The 24568-nt window shown below is 42.8% G+C and overlaps 1 protein-coding gene across 8 annotated transcripts in view; it reads left to right on the forward strand.

Annotated features, from left to right (window-relative positions):
* Nucleotides 1-7032: 7032 nt before the first annotated feature.
* The window catches only part of LOC146770465 (vacuolar-sorting protein SNF8-like), a 296161-nt gene continuing 278625 nt past the window's right edge, over nucleotides 7033-24568 (forward strand). For 5 of the 8 annotated variants that reach the window (XM_085640436.1, XM_085640437.1, XM_085640434.1 and 2 more), the window contains exon 1: nucleotides 7033-7207. In XM_085640436.1, coding sequence (XP_085496562.1) covers nucleotides 7071-7207 — 137 coding nt within the window. In that variant the 5' untranslated portion in view covers nucleotides 7033-7070. The remainder of the gene's footprint in view (nucleotides 7208-24568) is intronic. The other 3 variants (XM_085640439.1, XM_085640441.1, XM_085640440.1) reach the window with 1 other exon arrangement.

The following is a 24568-nucleotide window of genomic DNA, read 5'->3' on the forward strand; positions in this document are numbered from 1 at the left end:
TACATGTGTGGTAAGGGTTAATAGGAATTTTGAACATGTAGGAAATACCTCACCCATTGCAGGAGTGGAAGGAAAATCTACCATGTTGATTTCAAATGTGTTAGCATTGGCCTCTCATTTGTGACATATTAATTTGGGCTGAATGCTAATCATCACAGTTCAAGAAAACAAGCTGCCCCTTTCCTACGAATGCAAGTCTAAAAGGACCAGAGTAACACAAATTAAATCTCTGATAACAATTCCTGTGTGCACACAGACTCATGGTGTGATTCTAGGCAGAAAACGATATTTGATTGGCAATTTGAAAGCACATTTACTACTGTGATATTGCAAGTGATAATTACTGTAACAGCCTGACACATTTTCCTTATAGTTTTGAGAAGCAGAAAAGACCACATGTCCTAACAGCTACTTGAGACCATAAGCATGTGTAACCTGGGTGAGTGACTACACAACAGCAAAGGAAATGAGCCTTGGTGATGTTGAATGTGTTAGCGTTACTCACTGCTATCTGAAACACCACACAGTGCTGAATAGTAAGTAGGACTGTACAGGAGAAGCAGCTGGCTGTGTGCTAAGAGTGTGCTTCTGGAGACTGTGTATTGTCAGGTGCAAGAGAGATCTGCATGGACGCTTGCACAACTGCCTGATCACTGGAGAGATGTATGTAAGAGTACATGTGTGGTAAGGGTTAATAGGAGTTTTGAACATGTAGGAACTACCTCACCCATTGCAGGAGTGGAAGGAAAATCTACCATGTTGATTTCAAATGTGTTAGCATTGGCCTCTCATTTGTGACATATTAATTTGGGCTGAATGCTAACCATCACAGTTCAAGAAAACAAGCTGCCCCTTTCCTACGACTGCAGGTGTAAAAGAACCAGAGTAACACGAATTAAATCTCTGACAACAATTCCTGTGTGCACACAGACTCATGGTGTGATTCTAGGCAGAAAACTATATTTGATTGGCAATTTGAAAGCACATTTACTACTGTGATATTGCAAGTGATAATTACTGTAACAGCCTGACACATTTTCCTTATAGTTTTGAGAAGCAGAAAAGACCACATGTCCTAACAGCTACTTGAGACCATAAGCATGTGTAACCTGGGTGAGTGACTACACTACAGCAAAGGAAATGAGCCTTGGTGATGTTGAATGTATTAGCGTTACTCACTGCTATCTGAAACACCACACAGTCCTGAATAGTAAGCATGACTGTACAGGAGAAGCAGCTGGCTGTGTGCTAAGAGTGTGCTTCTAGAGACTGTGTATTGTCAGGTGCAAGCGAGATCTGCATGGACGCTTGCACAACTGCCTGATCACTGGAGAGATGTATGTAAGAGTACATGTGTGGTAAGGGTTAATAGGAGTTTTGAACATGTAGGAACTACCTCACCCATTGCAGGAGTGGAAGGAAAATCTACCATGTTGATTTCAAATGTGTTAGCATTGGCCTCTCATTTATGACATATTAATTTGGGCTGAATGCTAACCATCACAGTTCAAGAAAACAAGCTGCCCCTTTCCTACGAATGCAAGTCTAAAAGTACCAGAGTAACACGTATTAAATCTCTGACAACAATTCCTGTGTGCACACAGACTCATGGTGTGATTCTAGGCACAAAACAGTATTCCTGAGTGATACCAGTACACCTTAACTTATGGTGAAGACATAATCCATAATATCTTACAAGTTCAAGGCAGTTAAATATCTTCCAAAACACAAAATGTAAAACACAACTTTAAAAGAAGAATCACATTTCTATTATTTATATCAAAATGCACCACATACATCCCCTCTCAAATTCATAACTCACCTTTAAAAGTAGTTAGTTGAGAAAAAAATGTGGCACTCAAACAGCAGATTATCAGAGCCAGAATCGCTTAGGTGTACATCTCTCTCCTCTCACCAGAACCAGTAAATGGCAAACTTTCCCTCTCTTTTTTCACACATATACATGTTAACTTCAAATCACAGTGCTTCCCACATTTTTTCAAATGGAAACAGACATTTCTATTGGTTGCAAATTTCAACCCTTTCCAAATGATCCCTACCCCCAACTTGACTTCTGCCTGCTACCATAGCAACAGGTCATGGAACACTGGTGTGAGCAGAGAGGTCAGAAGTTCAGCACACAAAGTTTCAACTCCAAAGAGCAAGAGTGCTTGACTTTTCAAACCTAACAGCAAATCCAAAGTAATGTTCTGTGGGAACACATTTTTCTGAACCAATACAAAACATGCTAGTAAAAATGTAAACATACAGCCTAGTTTTTAGTCTATAATGGTTTAAAACAGCCAATGAGTTCATTTTATTAAAAAAAAAGTATGTAAGACACCACTTTACAACTATCTTTCTTTTCATATTGCCATTCTACTGAAAGACACCTTCTGAGTGCATCCAGATCTCCTTGAAAGATGTTCACAGTGTGGATTGTAGGTCATAGCTATGTCTTCTGGAGTGAAAAATATGCAGAGAAAAGAGGTATTGTGACAGACCTTGCTTTGCCAAATGTAGACATTAAATGGATTGGTCAGAGAGGGTTAAAGTGGCACCAATTAATGCCTTTGGTGAAATCCTTTCTACATCTCCCACACCCTGACCTCATAATAGTGCACTGTGGTGGAAGTGACCTAGGCACTTTAACTGGGGTAGGTCTGGAAATGCTTGTTAAGGACACCTTTGTGCAATTGATGTCGCTTTTTCCACAAACTACCTTTGTATATTCTAATATATGCCAAAGGCAAAAGTGGAACTGGTCCAACCAATTTTGTCCGCAGATTGACAAAGCAAGAAAGCACATCAATAAATCTGTTTCTGCTTTCCTCAGAGACTATGGTATGGGTTCTATATACCACAACAACCTGCTTTACAACATGCAAGGCATTTATAGAGGAGACGGTGTACATTTCACAGATGAAGGCAACAGAGTCTTCCTCTTGAACTTTAGACTCTGCATCGGTACTTACTTGTAGGTACCAAAAAACACTCAATGAACACAACGGCTCTTTTTAGAGCCACCTAACATCTAAACACTTAAATTTGATTTTTAATTCTATTTTTTTATGATTTTTTTCAGCCGTGCGCGCACCGTGCGCGCACGGTGCGCGCCCCCGTGATATTTTTCAATTTTTTTTTTTGTATGACCTAACGGGTCTTTTATAGTCCCCCTGAGAAGGCCTAGGGGGTCAGGGACTCTCTACCCTACCCCCTTTTCACGTTCTCCACTTGTGTTTTTAACTCTCTTCTGCCTCTATAACTCAAAATGGCCGCTGGGGTGCGCGCACCGTGCGCGCACCCCGCGAATTTTTGAAAAAAAAAAAAATGTTTTTTTCACCCTTCAGGGTCCTTCAGGGACCCCCTGACAAAGGCTAGGGGGTGAGGAACTCTCTACCCTGCCCCCTTTTCACGTTCTCCACCATTTGTTTTTCAGTGCGAGACACACAAAATGGCAGCCGACACTTCCTGATTTCGACCGATTGGAATGTTGACTGTCATGTAACCACCAATCAGAATTACGCTCGCGCACGCTTCCGTGCGCGCACGGTGCGCGTACGGTGCGCGCACGGTGCGCGGCTATAGATATTGATGTACGTTTAACTGCAATTTTCTCAGGAACTACTGAACAGATTGACTCCATATATGCAAAAGGCACATCCCTGACCTGAGGACTACCTCTTTGCCAAATTTCAAGTAATTCTGTTCAGCCATTCGGGCTGTACCTTCGACTAAAGGTCCCTATGGAAAATTGCATGGGGAAAACGTGTTTTGGGACCCCCCTTTTTTCTCGGCCCCCGCTTGTCGAATCACCCCGAGACTTTCAGGGCTAGGAGCGGAGCGGAGTGCCCCATTAGTTTTGAAAATTTCGCGAGGATTCGTCAACCGGCACCAAAGTTATTCCAAATAGAATGTTGCGGATTTCCTATGGAAACACGGTCCTAACTATAACTATCTACTGGCGACCGCCAGTAGATAATATATATACACAGACCGGCAGATGTACATATATTTAAACTTACAGCTACACCACACACACAGGCACGCGCACACACAACGTTAATCTGCAAGACTGATACACATACGTTCCGACAGAGCCATAAATGTACAAGACAGATACATATGTATAGACAGATCAATAAATATAGAGTCAAGACCATTAAACCTAAATATGTTGTAATATTTGTGGGGAGTTAAATAATTTCTGCACCAATAAAAGTTTGAAAACTGTGTCAGGTTCTTAATAGTGGATCTCGGAAGAGATTTAAACCCTCCATAGCACTCTACGAAAGATCCAACGTACGGACAGTGAACCTGCACTGGAGGTGTCGGTCTGTGATTTACTTCTCATACAAGACGGAATAACTGGACAGAGGGAGCTTTGCAGATATACAAGGAAGCAAAAAAGGAAAGATCGATAGAGGAAAATGGAGCGAGTAAATATAAGGACAGATGGAAAGGGAGAAGAAAGAAAGAAAGAAAGAAAGAAAGAAAGAAAGAAAGAAAGAACATTTGCAAGAAAACAAAATATCGGTGACAAGGACATTGTCCAGATGGCACAGAGATCAAAACATACAATTTCCGGGGGAGTTGTTCACTGAAGCAGATTCAGAGGGTCCGGGGTCGGTTACTTAGTCTCAACTGTACCTTTTTGCATCTCAGAGAAAGTTGCAAATTTCACCGCAGCACCCCCCCTCCCCCGAGCCCTGGAGCCAAGTCCATCCCAGCCCCTGATGTGGGGCAGGAAAGGGTTGACCGTTGGTGGGAGCCTTGGTTTCAGAGAGGGTTCATTTTTCTGTTGTTTTTAGTTATTTATCCCTAATTGGCGCGTGCTCGGGAAAATCATTAAAGAAAAGCCACTTGGCGCTTCCTGTCTGCGGATCGCAATTACAGGCCCAGGGTGGACGTGTCAGCCGGACACGGCTGCCCCCGCGGGTGGGGGGCTAAGTTTGTTCTGCTAACGCCCCCCTTCCGGCCCTTGTTATGCCCTGAGACCGACCTGGAAAAAATAAAAGCAAAAAATAACAAGGGTGGCATATCAGGTGTCCCCTTACAAACAAAACACCCCAGAAGACCCGGAGACGTCCGCGTTTCCTCTGCCCACTCCACGCGGCCATGGGCTTTTTTTTTATTTTATTTTTAAATAAATGACTCTCCAACAAATTAGAAGCTGATAGGGTTAAGCAAACCCCACAATAAACAATATTATAATCACAGCTCGCACCTTTCAGTCTCAAAGATACTGTTCTTTAAATTGTGTTTCTCGATAAACTGACACATTTCCGACTTTTAATTTGTTGTTGCAAATTGCATCACAGACTTTTTGAGGGAGGGATGCTTAAAAGCAATGTGTCATTAATCTTTCAAAACGTCATTGGCGCCCAGCCAATATCCCTCCTAACTTCCTGCGCTCCCATAAGTAAAACTTTAATATTTAAGCAAATTGCAAGTATGGAAAAAACATCTGGAAGTTTGTGCAAAAATCGCTGGTTAAGATCAAATGTAACAAGCTCTCAGCTTTGTCAAAGGCAGCCGCATGTTTATAATTGCATTGCGCTTTCTCTTTAGTGAAAGTGTGATGCAAAAATAAACACGCAGCTGCTTTTGACAAAGCCGAATGATAACAAAAAAAGTGCCTGAAGGCTAATTAGGAGACACTGTCTCCCTCCGCCAGTAAAAGATGCAATCCCGGTGGGCAGAGCCAAAAGGGGACAGGGTGGTAACCAGGAGAGACTAAAAACCCTCCTGGACAATCAGAACACCCGGTTTTGCATAATTGGTGATGCAAAATGACGCGCACCAATGCAAAACACGGGCGGAGCAGAAAGCGAGCTTCTGGAATCGTACCGATTCCAACAAGCCTCATATGACGAGGCAGCGCATGCGCTGCTTTCGTCAGGCCGAGACCTAAAAAAGTGTAAAGGAAGACGGGGATGGTATTTATATATTAATGTTACTGTTGGTTCACCTGACTTAACTAAAAAAATGTTTCAAGTAAGGCTAAACACCTTAATGGCACAATTAAATAATTAGCAATCCCGGTGTTCTTAGAAAACCCGATTATTATTATAGAGGTCAATGTACTAAATCTGATTTGTGAAATAACTGAAAACAGAGCATTGACCATTGGTGCTAAACGGAAGAAAGAAGGATGTAAACCTACATTGGCTGAATTGCACGATTTTAAACCTGATCTCAAATCCCAGTTTACCTACTTGACCAAATTGTGTGATCCTGGCACATTGCTTTAATTCACTTTATGTATTTTCCTTAACAACCAATTTGACAGCACCTTCAAATAATTCAGTTCAGGGTCTGAGCTACACAAAACCTCACTTGCACATGGGTAATGGTAATATACAATAATATTGCTTCACATTAGTAACAGTATGAGCCTTGTAAACAGAAAATATGACAAACTGCCATGTCTGGGTAACTCGTGGTAACGGTTTCAAAGTATACAGGTATTCTCGAATGTTTCATGTTAAAAAACATTATTCACTCAATTTAGTCATGTACGCAATTGAAAGGCTCGCGTTAAAAAAAATGTGTTCAATTTTTAGAGATTATTATTATAGTTTATCCTGACGCATGTTGGCCGATTTACATTTTTTGATGGCTCGGCTAGCGCTTTGGTTCGTGGGGGAAAGTAAGACCGCTGCCTCGGCTCTGCTGACAACTTTAATGTGCGTGGTGTGATTCCAGTAAGGCGAACATTTTCCCTTTCTGCAGACTATTGCGAGAATGGCTCGAGTAATCTGTAAGGAAGTCTCAAATTCGCCAACGCCCGTTAAAAACACACTCCCTCTCTAATAATAATCGATAAATAATAATACTTTCTAAACTGGTTGACCATGTATGAACACAAAAAGTGCCTTCTCCGTTAAGGTACCAACTAAGTTTACAATAAAGCGGGCAGTCGTTCCATCGTCGTGATCTCTTATTCCTCCTAAATAAAATTATTCGTGGGCGTGTCCAATCTTTCAAAATATTCATTTTCTAATGCCATGGCACAGTCCTCAGCCGCACTCTCTGATTGGCTCTGTCTCTCTTCTGACGTCGCATGCATGTCGCGGTCTGCTTACGTCGCCTTGATTTACATTGCAGTTTACTTCCTGCTTGAGCTGCTGAAGGCTGAGTGCTCTGAAATATGCATCGACGTGGGGTTGGGGCTGGCGCCATCGCCAAGAAGAAACTGGCAGAAGTAAGGGGCATTTAGCGGTAAATGTAAACTTGTCTAATCCGTACAGTCTGCAGTCACCCTCATTATTTCGTCGCGCTTGCCAAAGCACAGCTCATGTCAGAATCTAACAACTGTTGCAGACACCAGGACCGATAAAACAACAAACACCGAAAAGCAGAGGACAAGCTGGCAACAAAGATTGTGTTTTACATTGTTATGTCATTTCCATTTGGATAGCACTTTCAACCATTATCGTGGCTCTGTAGCACTATCACCCTCTGTGCGTTTGAAGGAACCGTCATTCAAAATGTGTGATGGGATTTGGTTGTCCCTGGGTGGTACACATTTTACACTTTCTTTAGTTTTTAATATGATTGTGTGAATTTGTGTATGTAATAATGAAGATTGTCTCGTAGACAGGTCACGTAGAACAAGTTGTAGGTTTATTGGTTAGTCACAAAGTCCATGTAAAGCTCATATAAAGCCCATGTAGATCTCCTGTAAAGCCCCACCAGGAGCAGCCTCCCTGCTGCTCAGCCCATCTCATCCAACTGCCAACTCCTCCAGTCCCACACACTCAACATTCCAAGTGACATCACTCATGGCTGAGCAGCAAGGGACAGAACAGTAATCAGGAAGATGCACCAACTAACAACTAAAGGTTATAGCACATCTCCCTTCCTTAGGAAAACTAAGCAAAAAGATATAAATATATTAAGTCAGGATAACACAAAACAACTTAGCTTGCATAGACAAGAATAAACATCCTGAAAGAATTAATAAGAAAATACATCAAGCAATTGAATATACATAAGGCAATCAAATCGTTTAAATCTTTATTTCGACTTTATAAAGTCATAAAAGAGAAACAAAACATATACAACAAATATACACAATAAACAACGCCCAGAATGAAAAAGGGTTACATCATCTGCACAGATATATAACAAGAGCTTCTTACATTACAGTTATGATTTCAAATCGTCAAAGAAGCTCTTCTAATGTTCCATACAGCTGCTAAATACTTGCTAACAGCAAATACAGTAGGAGGGGATAGGTCAGATTTCAGCAAACGATAAGCATCCACGTGATTCCTAAAACCCCAATTTCTGCAGATGGGAAGAATCCACTTTTTCCTGGGTTTCAAATAAGACGAACAAAAAAACATTAAATGAATATCATTTTCGAGCTCATTTATACAAGCTGGACAATTTTTGGGAGTGGGTGGGTGCCAGCTACTGGTAAGGGCTCTAATAGGTAGTACGTTGTGTCTCCATTGGAGGAATAATTTCCTAAGACCGATGGGGTTTATGTCGTCCAAGACTGTCTCCAGCTTGTAATAGTCCTTCACTGTCAAGAAGGTGGAAGACATAGGCCCCAGTTTAGTAGATGTTACGGACATGGTTAAATTGCGCTCATAGTACAAGGCGACCAAGTTTTTACGGGTTATAGTACTACATGCCTCTTGAGGATTTGTCCATAGAGGCAGTAGGCCCAGCACCGATAACTCATCCTTTATGTACTTGAGCCAAGGGATTTTGCGTAGGGCTGCGTGTTGGTATAGCTCCATGAATTCACAACGATAGCTCAGGAGTTCGGGTGTCGTCCAGAGTCGCCTCCAGAAAGTTAAGGGCTTCACACCAAGTTCTTCCTTTATTGATCTTAGACCCATATCAAGCCTAAGTGGTAAAAGGGGAGTGCTTGGTGGGAGAGCGGACAAGTTCCGAAGGAACTTGTTTTCCGTTACAACAAGATCAGAGACACAATTGTTGCCCCACAGTTCACCACCAATGTTCCCTCTAATTTTTTTCCTCTGTGTGCGGCAGTGATGTGTCTCTGTGCGCTGCAGCCATGGCTGTGTGCGCCAGGAACCAGACCGCGCTTGTGCGCAGAGCCAAATATCACTCCACACGTTTGCTTTAAAAAACTGAAAAGACGGTGCATTTCCACACATACAACCCACGTTAAGGGGCTTAAGGCAGATTTGCAACGACATGACATGAATTGGTTACACAGGCAAGTACACTTTAGGTTTAGAAAAGCACAAGACTCCAACGGCTGAGGGTCCATAGACTGCCTGAAGTACATGCAGTTCTCCAGCTGAAAATGCCATTATAACGGAATGGTCAGAATGAAATTAGGGGAGAAGAAATTAGATGGGCGATGGGGAGAGCCTGCAAGCTGACAGGGATAACTGACATACTTTAGTTAGAACCTTCCAGGACTTAGTGCAATCTCATAATATCCCACATACCCTACAGTGGAGATATGCTCTACTGGTGCACCCAATACGTGGAAAACTGGGCCCATGACCTATCTACATACCACAGTCCCCAATTCTTCAATATCTACTCACCTGGAAGGAATATGGTGGGACAGATTCTGGCTTATATGCAACTCTAATTGCTAAGCTCTTCTTGCAAGCCACCTCAAATGCACTTCATAATTGGAGAGAAGTGCAATTACAGACACAATTCTTTGAGGGGGATTCGGAGGAGCCATTAGAAAAACATGATTGATGGTTAAGGGAGGCCCGTCTGAAAGATAGTTATATTAAGATACTACATCAATGGCAGTGGACCCCCAAAAGACTCTATGCCTCCTTCTAACCCAACCTTTTTTTCTCTCCTTTTCTCTTTCATGTGTCTTGCTTCTCCTTTTGTCTCTGTCTCCTCCCATTGCTCCCCTCGTCCTCTTCTTTTTGCTTTTCTCTTCTTCTGTCCTCACCTCTCGTCGCCTTACTTGATTTTTCTCTTTTCCTACTTTTCCTTCCTTTTCTCTAGTTTTCCCTGATCCTTCAATCACACAGGTGATCTTTGTTTCAATCATCGCCTTGTCTCATCCCTTTCCCCTTATTCCATTTATCTCTCCCTCATTTTGCCCTTCTAACTCTCCTGTCCATTAGCCTTTACCTCCCTTTCACCTCTCCTAGAGGTCCTGTCCATCCCTATCACTCCTTTCCTTTTATTTCCCTACCCCTCTCTCTTTCCTCACTGTTTCCGTTCTCGCTCCTGGGAAGCATAGACTGTCAACTCGTGGAAATGAGAGTTAGTGAGAGAGACTGTGCCTAATTAAAAAAATAACAAGCACAGGGGCCCAAAGATTTTCTCAGGGGCCCGCTGCAGGAGCAGCCGAATGCTGGAGTGGCTAGACTTGTGGATAACTAATGTCTGTTTTTTCACCCCACCCCCCCAACACTGCTTGTCTCATTATCTCCCTCTCAAAGGTGCATTTTCGTTTATGCTTTCTCCTTTTTTTACAGTTTTCCTATCCCTTCTTCTTTTTCCGTCTTTATCTCGTACTCCGTCTGAAAAATGAAAAATGTGTCCCATTCCTCTAACAAGCATTAAAAATGCAATAGGTCTCGCCTTTTTTTAAGTTAAAGCCATTTGCTTTGCTATACAGTACCATTAGCAAAGCAAATGGCTTTAACTTAATCAAAACCGAGACCTATTGCATTTTCAATGCTTGTTGTTTCTGGACCGGCACTTGTTTTTGCTCATCCAACTTCGACCTTGAGCAAGAGCAAAGAAAACACAAAAGGGATAAAGAAGGAGGAAGAGAAATTTGGAAAATCAATGACTAAGTCAGAAAACAGGGAGGAAAAAGACCGTATAAGAGCGAAATAAAGGGACAGGGAGTTTCGGATGGTGGATGGAAGAACCATGAGGCAAAATCAAGACTTCGGTAAATTCCTGGAGCTGCACAGGGGATTTGGAAGTGCTAAAACAACACCAAGTTTGTTTTCAAACTGGACTCTTTCAGGCACTCTAATGGTGGTTTGGGAGATGGATCATGGCATGATTGTATTATTTAGCCAATGTAGGCACACACTAGCAATTAGTGATGGTGGTGTAATAAACATCTGTCATACTGTGCCAAGAAACCCTCGGGCGCACATTAGAACGAGAGTTTAAGCTATTGGCATTGTAAATGACAATGCCTTTCATTTATGTTTTAAAAACCAACAGGTAAATAAAAGCCATTGACTTTTTCAATGTCAATAGCTCAAACTCTCACAACTGCGAGACCTATTGCATTGCAAATGCTTGTTCGCTTTGCAAGTGGACGTGGTCTCATTTGAAATTTCCAGACGTACTCACTGGACTCGTCTGCTATAATCGTCATAAAAAAAAACATATAGGAGTCCAATACAAAGACATGCTGGTTGCACACACAGGATGGAAACCCATCGAAAGCACATGCTAATACGAACACACCAGATTCATATCCTGAAACATCCAAATTATACAAAATCCACACTTTGTCGAAAATTATCAAAATTACTGTTGTTGGCATATATGAGGACAACTGTCTGCAAATGCAAGTTAAATGTAAATGAATTCAGTCAGAGATGTTACGCAAAAAACAACGTACACTTGTGAAAAGATTCTACCATTTGCATGTGATATTGCGGATATTTCAAACTTGTGCCCAAAAAACTGACAAGCCTAGATTTTTATATAAAACACCCCACTATTGTCACAAAACCCAATTTAGCCATCCTTTTAAACAGCTGATCCGGAGTGAGCACAGTAAATGATACGATTTGTAATTATTTTTCTTTAAAATCAAACAGATGTTGCCTATTATAATTAGAAAGTACCTTCCATTAAGTTATTGCAAAAGCAGTAATTGCGTCTCCCAGATGGAGGTGAAGGGGAGCTCAGAGTAAGTCACGGACAGCATAAAAAGATATTTAAGGTCAGAGCAGAGGTCCCGGCCCTTTGTGGTAAATATTTCATTACCGGTACTATTTTTTATGCGGTAAAGTCTAGTAAGAATAACTCAGTAAATATAAGAGGCAGAATCCGTGGTATTAGAGGTTCTAAAAGGCTTTATTCCTCTACAAAGGAATTACAGTTCGAACTGCAGGCTTCAAATTCCATCACCACGAAGGTTCAGGAAGGGAAGGCAATACATTATTGACAAGTAATGGTATTTATATGGAAAGCATTACATTAAGACAGATGCAAGAGGCGTAACAGCTGATAATACAGATATGATACACATACGTAATGAAAAAAGGCGTAAACATAGGCGTAACTAAATACGTCATTAAACATGATGTCACAAGTGGGTGGATCCATAAGAGAATCCTGCAATGTCAGCAGAAATAGTTGGCAGAAATGCGCGCGCAGCCGCATGACGTGTGATTGACGTGCAACTAGAGGGTGAAGGGGACTTGACATTTAGCTCTACATGTGGAGACAGAAGTCTGGGGGGTCATGTCAACCTAATCCCAAATCATATCTAATATCTTATGTTTAAAGAACTGTATTATCCAAAAGGAAAGGTCTCTAGGATGAAATCTATTCTATACTGACTGTTAGTGCGTGTACAAGCGTCTAAGTGTCTGCATGAGATGCGAGGGGGCAGGAATCTTCCATGGTAACAGGGGCTATGAATTACTTGCATGAGAACAGTGAGGCCTGGCCCTTTGCACGGTAGCTGGAAGAATGTTTACCTAAACTCCTAGACAGGAATGCATCGGATGAGGAGCGGAGCAGATAATCTTGAAGGTGAAATACAGTTTTTGGCAGGCAACAGGCTGGATCAGGCACCGTTAGCCGCGCAGGGAGTAGGACAAAGTTCATGGATACAGATGCGGGCTCGGACTGGAGCTTTCAGAGGCAGAAGGCAGGAAAAGGCTTGATGGCAGAATTCAGGGCCTACTCGCCTGAATCTGTAAAATGAGGAAAGTGAACCACATAAAGTCGGTGGCCTTTCATACTTAGGAATGGAATATTTGACCCATTCATGGCGGATCTGAAAGAGGACATGTTGACGGTGGACGCACATGTATTTGCGTCTTCATAACTGGAACTGGAGGGAACATACATGTACTTATAGCATGCACATGGAGCCGTTGGGGTCTACGATAGGGGACATAACTGATCACAAAATTCATATTTCCTCATTCCCTCCTTGTCCCCTACGGACCCTCAGGAGATATTGATCTTCATCAATCCATCGATCTGTTCATATAGCATCATTTGTTCTTCTTTCTTCTTCCGGGATCTTGAACGAAAACTTGGATGCGGGATACACGATGTGGCACACAGGCCGCAAATCGCTGGCCCACATTGTAGACATAAGCAGCAACTGAATAGTATGAGGAAGCCAATTCCTAGGAAGGATAGGATCCTCCATCCCCAGGCTGACAACACGCTCCAGAACCAACCGGACCAAGTCCAGGTGCCTGGACTCTGGTGTATCTGGCTTATAATCTTATGAAGGCGAGTTATGGCTTTATATACTGACGGCGAATTTTCTGGTATGAAAACACAGCAACTTGATCCGATGACCCTACAAGCTCCGCCCCTATCAGCCAGGATGACGTCAAGGACAAGACGATTTTGAAGCACAACAATCCGCATAGCAGACTGCTCTTCTGTTAAATTGCCTAAGGCGGAAGTAGTCTCGTTCACTACTGCTTCAAGGGTTCTAGTTAATCTACGTATCAGCTTACTATTAGTGACTGTGCCTATATAGGGAAAGAAACCTTTATTGAAATCTGTGTATTGCTCCCATGCCGTTTCAGTGTAATCGACAATCGGGAGATCTCTCTGCTGTCTATTGTGTACTAAATGGGTATTTCTGTGATAATCAGGAGGGGCTAGGAAAACAGGTGGCAGAAGGAATGCTATGTAACAGGTACCATCCCAGTCTAGAGGTAGACGTATATATGCGGTCTGGCCACATATGAAGTAAGAATGACGGGAAGCTCTAAATGTAGATTTGCCTTGATCACTGAATTTTATTACAGTGGTGCATTTACTATGGCCTATGTGTATGGAACCATTCTTTCTTACACATAATTCCCCTTTAACTGGGAATACTGACATAGCGGGCAAGATTGGTGTAGCTTCGGATTCGACATTCAGAATCAGGAGGTTAAGTGTAAAATTACCTAATCCATATACTTCATTTTCTAGATCAGTTCCTGTTCTTTTGGGAAGTCCCTCCTTGTTAGGGTAGCAGACTTTAAGCAAAACTAGGTTCAGGTTTCCCCATACCCAGTTGTCTTGATAAACTACTGAATTTGAATCTAGGGAATTAATCAAACTAAACCATGCTCCACAGGAGCCATTGTGTGTGAACGGATATGGAAAGAGGGGCAAAACTCCCTTATAGTTCTGATAGGGAGGGAGTCGGCCACATATCCAACAATTTGTAGCATTGCTGGTCTGATGGGAATGATGTAACATACTAATGAATGTGTTGTTGCGCAGCGCAAATCTATAAGACAACTCATGCGGAGGTAATTCGCTAAAAGAATGTTCAGCAGTAACATTGTAAGCACGTTTAGAAATAGGGTAATACATATGCAGCAATATACTAGAAATGATGATCAGAAGACTTAGAAAAAACAAAATTAATAAGGTTACTGTGCAGTGACTACGAAGTGATTTACAATACGCATGCTTTTTAAGCTGCATCTGTCGATTTCTTTCTCTACTCCGGTCTAGAGGATACATGTCAGAGACAAATTCAACCGATTCACCTTGGAGAGGACTTAAACAATCAAATTGTCTGACTTGCTAGACCTTAATTTCAGTTTAAAAAGTTCCGTTTTTGTTGGTTCAACCAAGGGGAGCTTTGAGTCTGTCTGTGAGGGAATGCAGGGCTGAGTGTTCACACTGGACGGTAGTCCATAAAATTTCTTGATATGACTCGAGTGCAACCACCCTTTACGTCCCTCGACCTTCACGGCTGTCCTTGTTGTTAGTAGAACGAGTTTAGGCGATTTCCACCTAGGCTCCAGTTGGGTCTTCCGGTCGAAATTCCGCACCAGAACCAGGTCACCTGGAACCACGTCATGGGGCTTTACCTCTGTGTTATCGGGAAAGGCTGCAGCTACCTGTGAACGACAAGATTGTAGTGCAGACATCAAGGAAGCCAGGTAATCTGTCAGCATATTACAGTCAACATCAGTGATTTTGCGAGGTATAGGCGTCCCCCACATATTTGGTGGTCTACCGAAGATCACCTCGTACGGGGATAGCCCTGTTCGAGAATGTGCTACCATTCTCATGTAAAAGAGCGCAACTGGTAAGGCTACTATCCAATCGACTCCTTTTTCTCTACATATTTTGGACAATCTGATTTTCAGAGTCTGATTATGGCGCTCCACGAGACCTGCTGCCTCGGGATGTCGGACACAGTGGAATTTCCATTGGTAACCTAATAGAAGTGAAACGTGTTTCATTAGTTCAGATGAGAATGGCTGGCCGTTATCTGAGTATACAACACGTGGCAAACCATATCGTGGGAAGAATTCTCGAACTAGCTGTTTGGCAGTAGTCGGGGCAGTGTAATCTGAAACCGGGTAGGCTTCTGTCCAACGGGAAAGAGCACAAACAACTACGAGAACATATTTGAATCCTCGACATCGTTCCATCTGGATATAATCCATCTGGAGGACTTCAAAAGCATGATCGGGAGTTTGAAATCCACCCTGCTCTACGGGGATGCTTTTACCTGGATTAAACTGACAACATATCATACAGGTACGTACTTTCTGTTTGGCTGCTGCTCGCAAGTGTTTGTTAAACCAAATGTGTTGAATGCTGTCTAGCATAGCTTTTTCTCCTAGGTGCGCTGGACTATGTATTGTGTTAATGATGACTTGAACCATGGAGTCGGGAAGAAACCATATAGATTTTTCCTTCGTCATCCATCCTTGATCCGTTTGGATCCCTCCTAATTCAGTCCATTTCTTTATTTCTTCTGGTGTAGCATGTGTCTGTATGTCAATTACATCAAGGGCGGGATCCTTAACTGTCATGCAATGTGTTGATGTCGGAACTATTGTCTTTGTCGCGTCAGTTATATGAGTCTGGTTCTGAGCAGTCTGTTTAGCTGTTCTGTCAGCTAGGTCATTACCCTGAGAAATGATATCGGTAACTTTTGTATGGGCTTTGCATTTCATAATCGATATTGCAGTAGGTAGATGAATCGCGTCTAATAGGGCTTGGATGTGGGCGCCGTGAGAAGTTAAATAACCTCTCTCTTGCCACAGTACGCCGAAGTCATGGACGACTCCGAATGCATAACGTGAATCTGTGTATATGTTGACTTTCTTATTTTTGGCTTGAATACAGGCTTGTGTCAGAGCGATGAGCTCTGCTGCTTGAGCTGACAAAGTGTTAATACAATTTGTTTCAATGACTTCAGTGTCTGTTGTGACTGCGTAAGCGGCCACTAACTCTCCTGTACTTGTTCTCATACATGAACCATCTACATACAATGTCAAGTCTGGATCTGATAAAGGGATATCTGTCAAGTCTTGTCTGGGTTTCGTCGTGATAGTAATGACTTCAATACAATCATGTGCTAATGGATCTGTTCCATTTACTGGCAAAAGTGTGGCAGGATTTAACGTATTACAACGTCTGATTTCTATGTGTGGCTGAAACAATGTTAATTCATAACCAGTGAGTCTCGCTATAGTCAAGTGTTGTGTTTGTGTGCGGTTCAAGAGAACCTCTACTGCGTGTGGTACTTGTACTGTCAATTGATGTCCTAACACTATGGCATCGCTTTGTCTGATTGCTAAAGCTGTTGCTGCCACTGATTTCAGGCACGCAGGGAGAGCCTGAGCTACTGGGTCTAATGTACTAGAGAAATAAGCACATGGTTTGTGTGATCCTGCTTGTTCCTGAGTGAGTACTGACAAGGCAGTACCTTCGCGCTCTGTAACAAAGAGTGTAAACTGTTTACTGTAACATGGTGTTGCTAAAACCGGTGCTTGGCATAAAGCTTTCTTTAAGCTTTCAAAGGCATGTGTATGTTCTTGAGTCCAAGGGAGAACAGTCGATGTGGCTGCCTCCTGTGTTGTCAACTGGATGAGTGGTTTTGCTAGAAATGCATATTGAGGGATCCACTGCCTACAGTATGAAGTGAGACCTATAAAAGCCCGCACCTCCTTTTGTGTCTTGGGTGGTGACATGTTAGCAATTAACTGGATGCGGTCGGGTGTAAGCTGTCTTCCCTCCTTGGACAGCGAGTGCCCAAGGTAAACAACTTGCTGGACACAGAATTGCAGCTTAGAAGGGGACACCTTGTGCCCCTTGTCGGCCAGAAATTTCAAAACCGTCAGTGACGCTGTTTCACATTCAGGTTCGCTTCGGGCGGTGATCAGCAGATCATCGACATATTGAAGCAAGGCAGTGTTAACTGGCATGTGGATACTGTCAAGTTCTCGTTTCAGTGCTTGGCTATAGATGCTGGGGCTTTCTGTAAATCCTTGAGGTGCGCGTGTGAATTTAAAACTTCGTCCATTTAAACTGAATCCGAACAGATATTGACTTTCCGGATCTATTGGGACACTAAAGAAAGCATTCTTGAGATCAATTACAGTGAAGAACTTTGCTTCTGAATCAATAGCTGTTAGTAATGAAGAGATATCTGGGACCACAGGATATTGTGGTACAATACATTTATTTATTTCGCGCAGATCAATAACTAATCGATATACTGGTGGTGCTTTTGGATCTGTTCTTTTGAGAATCGGTATTATCGGGGAATTACATACATTGGAGTCGGTTTCTACAACCACTCCTTGTGCAATGAGCTCGTCAATGATTTGCAGCAAAGCCACAACAGCATCTGGTGGTAACTTGTATTGTCGCATTCGTGGTAGTACTACTCCTGTTTTTAGTGTGACTCGATATGGTGTAATGTTCATACAACCAACATCAGTTGGGCCTTGTGCCCATAGATGTGTAGGTAAATTCTGCAGCCGGTGATCCATGTCTCTGGACACGTAGTGACCTTTGAAGTCACGTAAAAATAATCGTACTCCTTCCGGAGAACAACATATTATAGCTCCTAGAGCTTTCAATGTTTTTATACCTAACAAGTTTTCTGGACATGATTTAGTAAGCAATAAATCTGTAGTTCGTGTCAATGGACCAACCGTAAGTGGAAGAGGTTGCGACACTTCATTAATGATGGGCTTTCCTGAGAATCCAAGGGAAATATTCTGTGAGCCTGAGAGGGGTGCCCCTGGAACTTCACTGCGTCGTATAGTTGTTCTGCTTGCCCCTGTATCAAGTAAAAACTTTCTGTCTTCCCCTAATAGTTCACTATGCACATAAGGTCCCTCTTGATCGACAGGAACCTCGATAAGGGGTAAGCCAACTTCCCTCTCTAGGCTATTTCATGTGTATCGCTGATAATCGGGATAGTCATTTTGTGCATACTGGTACATCTGTTGCGTGGTTGCTTGTGTGGCAGCAATAGGCTGCACTTGTGGTGGTGCTACGGTCTGTTGTGGAGCTGCCTGTTGCGGAGCTAGTTGTTGCGGAGCTGACCTATGTTGTGCATGCTGAGGTATTTGTTGTTGATTCTGATCCTGTCTAGGTGGACGTGGTCTTTCCTGGGTTCTACCTGTGGCAATATTATGTTTCAGGACTGGACAATCGTGTATATAATGACCTTGTTGTTTACAATAGTTGCATGTCCCTTTCGCCGGACCTGTGGAATCACCCTTTTTATGACCATCAGCTGGAACTGACTGGGCAACAAGCATTTTCATTTTCGTATCTTTCATACGTCTTTGTTCATGTTCTTGTTCTTCTCTAATTCTATTGTGGTGATATTGTAACATCTGTAACATCTGTGACGGTGTGTTACCTTGCCAGGTACTCTCAAATTTCAATACTCTATTCTTAACTTGCGGCAGGGAATTTTCAACTAGTTTTGTCACTAACAGATGTGGATATGACTCGCTACTTGCTTTTATGCCACTATTAATACCAAAACATTTTTCAAATCGGGAATAGAAATCACTAGTGTCTTCATCTTGCTTTTGTTTACAGGCTGAGATTGCACCCCAGTCCTCCTTTTTCGTAGTTAATAGACGTGGCAGTACCTGCACAAGTAATCCTGGTAGTGCTGTAGTCTTTTCCCCAAGCCCTGATCCTGCAGCTCGGGCCTTTTCTTCGTTCTCTAATGCTGTCCAATCTATCTTTTGGTCTCCCACCTCCCATTCCTTTTCTTTGAGTTTCTCGTAAACACCGGCAGGCATTAACACTTTCAATATTTTCATAATGTCGGGGTAAGTATACTCTCCCATGAGTAACATGTCCTTTATCTCACGGTGGAAACCTGCTGGATCCTTGTCATGGCTGGGTACTACTTTCTTCATTTCTAATAATTCAATTTTAGTTATAGGCGTGTATACAAACACGCGTGTAAAGTTATTATCTTCACCTCTGATTGGGTGTACTTCGCGTAACGGATTCTGTCTATCTATGTGATACATTTTTCTACCCATAGTGGGAATTGGAACGTGTTCTGGGTATGCGAAAACTATATACTGGTTTCGAAATTCTAGAATTTCTTTAATTAAATCAGTACCTGACCCTCTCCATTTATTCGTGAGTAGTTCTGTCAATATGTCAGGTAAGGGTCCAGGATCGGAGTGTTGGCTTTTATATAATATAAGGAGGTGTTGAATCATGTATATACTAGCTAAACGCTGTTCGTCTGGGGCTAGATTCAGAAACGTGTGTGCTAGTGCATCATCACTGTATTTGCTGGGACTGTCAGCCCATAGTACTGCTGACCTGGCTAATTCTTGTTCGTCCATGGAATCGAGCATATGGTACCCCCTTCGATCTCGGAGTAATTTATCAGTGGCTTGGAATAGGTGTTCAGGGGACCTCGTATTTAACATAGGGGTTTGAAAATGTCTATTACATTCTGGACGTATCGGACGTATCGGATCATTAAAGCCTCTAGTATTATTATGGGGTTTTCCTCTACCTACGTAAGCTATCGTATCTAATTGTTCTGATTCTTGCTCCTCCTCTCCCTCTGATTCAATTCTGTCTGCTTCTCGTCTTTCTTTATGTATTCGTTCTACTTCCTTGCGGATCTTTCAATACATGGCGATTATACACGCCTGTCTATCATGTTTCTCGTCTGATATGTTCTGACCCCATTTGGCAAGTTTTTGCATGGTATCATGATCTGCCTCAGGCCTGTCTTGGTTCCTGATCACGCAGTTTATGAAAAAACGTAGTAGTTGTCTTTGTACATCCACTTTCTGGTATTCCATAGCTTCGTTAATACTTTCTGGGCCTCGCCCTGTTTGGACAAAGTGATATATATTGTCTAGGTGTTCAACCATTCCTGGTATCGTCATTAAATACAATGTAGCTCGTCTTATACGTAGTGATGATAGTAGCAATCTGTCCTGTTTACCTGGCACTGGATCATATCTACAATCCACAAGATGTTCTTTAAACATGTCGGATGTCGCTAGTTGGGGTGTACGTTGGAGTGCTAAATCTCTAAGGGGCTGTTTATTTCGCGGCGGTGTGGCAAACATGTCTGTCGTACCTCCTGTAGCACCATCTGAGGTGCTGGGCAAGAAAGGATTCGTTGGACGTAAGATAGAAATTGTAGATGCGGGAAAAACAGTAGAAACGGATGGACCTGTGGGAATGGGCGTAGGAGTTTGTTGTTGCGGGGATACAGACGGATGATCTTGACGTTGAACACCATCAGCAAGCGGTGTGTGTGGTATGGTATTAGCATACTCGGGAGCTACGTCATCTAAATAGGAGGAAAGGAAAACGTCTTTTGCTGTTTTAGGATGTGCTTTTATCGGGAGTAATGGGGTGTCAAGTTTTTCGGTATTTCCGCGGTGGCCTGAGGTAACCCTTCGGCCAAAAGAGGATACATACCATTCATAAGGGTATTTCTTTGTCTATCTACCTGTTCTGATTTGACTCGGGTACCTTCCTCAATTAATAGATTTTCTCGGGCTTTATTTGAATTCTCCCTACCTTTCTCTTCCTGTCTGAGCGCTTTTTCTGTACGTCTATATGATTCTTTACGCCATAATTCAATGGCATCTTTCTGTGACTGTCTGACTTTCTTTTTCCATAATTCTTCTTCTACTCTCATGATGCAATCTGCATCCCAGGTCCCCGCTGCGGGCCATCTCTGACTCTCTGGTAACTCTTTGGTGTAGTCCACCCATAAATCAAGAAATAACACGGCATCTAGGCCATGCTTATGATACATAAAGTACCCTGGAGTGTCCCTAGGTGGGATGGGAACAGCTTCTTCGAGTACCCCTTTTCTGGTTTTGATCTGTCTTAATTTCGAAAAGAGCGGCATTTTTAGACCTTATTACTAGAACACACTTTATACAATAAACACAATAATGAACAATCATTCACACCACAATATGTAGAACGTATTAAAACAATTAACATTTAACAGTTTAACGAACGATAATAACTAATAGAAAACTAGTTACTGACATAATACTAACACTAAATAATACTTAATTATATGCAAGACATACTAGATATACTGCTAAACAGTACAGATACACTGCTGAAACAGTGCAGACCGGATTTGTGTACCCAAACCCGTCTTGACCGGCACAACCTATGTGCACGTTTAAATGCCTCCCCGGCAATGGTACTCACCGGGTAGCGCGGAACGGAAGGCCTCGGAACTGAACTGAAACTGGACCGGACTGGACTCGACTCGACTGGACTCGGAACTTCGGAACCTGGTGGGCCTCTGTATACCTCGGATCTTGCTCTCTCAGCTAGGCTCTGGTCGGGATACTTCGCACTTCTCACCGCCTCGTCTGGGTGTTGATCGCAGCCTTAGTCACCCCCGCTTGGCCGGAGGGAGATACAGGAAATCCTGCGGGTACGCGTTTTTGTCCGTTCAGCTGTGGCAGGAGACCGGGCCTGCAACGCACCTCCGGCGCGTGAGATGAGAAAGTGTCCCTGTTCGGGCGCCAAATTTATGTGGTAAATATTTCATTACCGGTACTATTTTTTATGCGGTAAAGTCTAGTAAGAATAACTCAGTAAATATAAGAGGCAGAATCCGTGGTATTAGAGGTTCTAAAAGGCTTTATTCCTCTACAAAGGAATTACAGTTCGAACTGCAGGCTTCAAATTCCATCACCACGAAGGTTCAGGAAGGGAAGGCAATACATTATTGACAAGTAATGGTATTTATATGGAAAGCATTACATTAAGACAGATGCAAGAGGCGTAACAGCTGATAATACAGATATGATACACATACGTAATGAAAAAAGGCGTAAACATAGGCGTAACTAAATACGTCATTAAACATGATGTCACAAGTGGGTGGATCCATAAGAGAATCCTGCAATGTCAGCAGAAATAGTTGGCAGAAATGCGCGCGCAGCCGCATGACGTGTGATTGACGTGCAACTAGAGGGTGAAGGGGACTTGACATTTAGCTCTACATGTGGAGACAGAAGTCTGGGGGGTCATGTCAACCTAATCCCAAATCATATCTAATATCTTATGTTTAAAGAACTGTATTATCCAAAAGGAAAGGTCTCTAGGATGAAATCTATTCTATACTGACTGTTAGTGCGTGTACAAGCGTCTAAGTGTCTGCATGAGATGCGAGGGGGCAGGAATCTTCCATGGTAACAGGGGCTATGAATTACTTGCATGAGAACAGTGAGGCCTGGCCCTTTGCACGGTAGCTGGAAGAATGTTTACCTAAACTCCTAGACAGGAATGCATCGGATGAGGAGCGGAGCAGATAATCTTGAAGGTGAAATACAGTTTTTGGCAGGCAACAGGCTGGATCAGGCACCGTTAGCCGCGCAGGGAGTAGGACAAAGTTCATGGATACAGATGCGGGCTCGGACTGGAGCTTTCAGAGGCAGAAGGCAGGAAAAGGCTTGATGGCAGAATTCAGGGCCTACTCGCCTGAATCTGTAAAATGAGGAAAGTGAACCACATAAAGTCGGTGGCCTTTCATACTTAGGAATGGAATATTTGACCCATTCATGGCGGATCTGAAAGAGGACATGTTGACGGTGGACGCACATGTATTTGCGTCTTCATAACTGGAACTGGAGGGAACATACATGTACTTATAGCATGCACATGGAGCCGTTGGGGTCTACGATAGGGGACATAACTGATCACAAAATTCATATTTCCTCACCTTCACAACATAAACGCCATATGAACAGTGGACACTTGGCCTCGGAGGGGTGGTGAGGTGGGAGGGGATGCACAGGGAGATTCAAGGAAAGCAAGGGGCCTGCGAGCAGTGTTGTGGGGGGGGTAAGGGGAGCCACTGGAAGGTAAAGCGAGGGACGTTGTTTCAGCTAATAAGTAACAGTAAAAACACCAGCATTTGCAATGCAATAATTCGCGCAATTGCGAAATTTTGAGCTATTGGCATCGTAAATGACAATGCCTTTTCTTTTTGCTTTTGTTTTTAAAAACATAAATAAAACGCATTGTCATTTAAAATGCCAATAGCATTAGCGAGAGTTTAAGCTATTGGCACTGCTGTCTCTCTCACACACCATGCTCTCCCTAGGACACACACACACACTGCTGTCTCTCACACTGCTGTCTCTCTCACACACCATGCTCTCCCTAGGACACACACACACTGCTGCCTCTCTCACACTGCTGTCTCTCTCACACACCATGCTCTCCCTAGGACACACCCACACACTGCTGTCTCTCACACTGCTGCCTCTCTCACACTGCTGCCTCTCTCACACTGCTGTCTCTCTCACACACCATGCTCTCCCTAGGACACACACACACTGCTGTCTCTCACACTGCTGTCTCTCTCACACTGCTGTCTCTCTCTAGGACACACACACACACACACACACTGCTGTCTCTCTTACACTGCTGTCTCTCACATACACTGATGTCTCTCTCACATACACTGATGTCTTTCTCTCTTTCCCTCAAACACACACACTACCTCAGGCATACACAGCTGCCTCTCTCCCTCACCCATACACAAACAGAGGCTGCTAATGTGGAAATATGTGTTTAATACGGCGATGGCTAAATTATGAGAAACGCTTCCATGTGGCATGGCAGAGGAGCAGTGTTCTAGCAGAAAAGAATTCCATACGGACATACCCTAAGCGCTAGATAAGAGAATTCTGCAGTCCTGGTGCTGATGGCACATCCTGTGCAGCATTCAGGTGCCCGTATTCCTAATTTTTCAATCACTTTATAGGAGTAACTGAAGAAATGTACGGTCAATAACGTATTTGCAGTAAGTTAAATATCTAGTAAATAAAGAACATTGCTTTTATGGCTTCCAGAAAAACCCTGACATAACATTTTTTGGGAGCACAATATTGATCACTTTCGGATATTAAAATATGAAAAGGTGCTTGAAACCATATTGTTGGAAGTCTGCTCTTTGGAACTTCGGCACAACAGAAACAATACAGCCAAGAGCGTTAAAAAAATAAAAACAGGAGGCACTTACTAGTCAGTTCTATGCAGAATGTGTGATGTTTGTGTCATGGAACAAACAGCATACACTAATAAAATTGCTGAATATACAGTGATACAGGCG

Source organism: Triturus cristatus, unplaced genomic scaffold (genome assembly GCF_964204655.1).
Source record: "Triturus cristatus unplaced genomic scaffold, aTriCri1.1 SCAFFOLD_205, whole genome shotgun sequence".
NCBI lineage: Eukaryota > Metazoa > Chordata > Amphibia > Caudata > Salamandridae > Triturus > Triturus cristatus.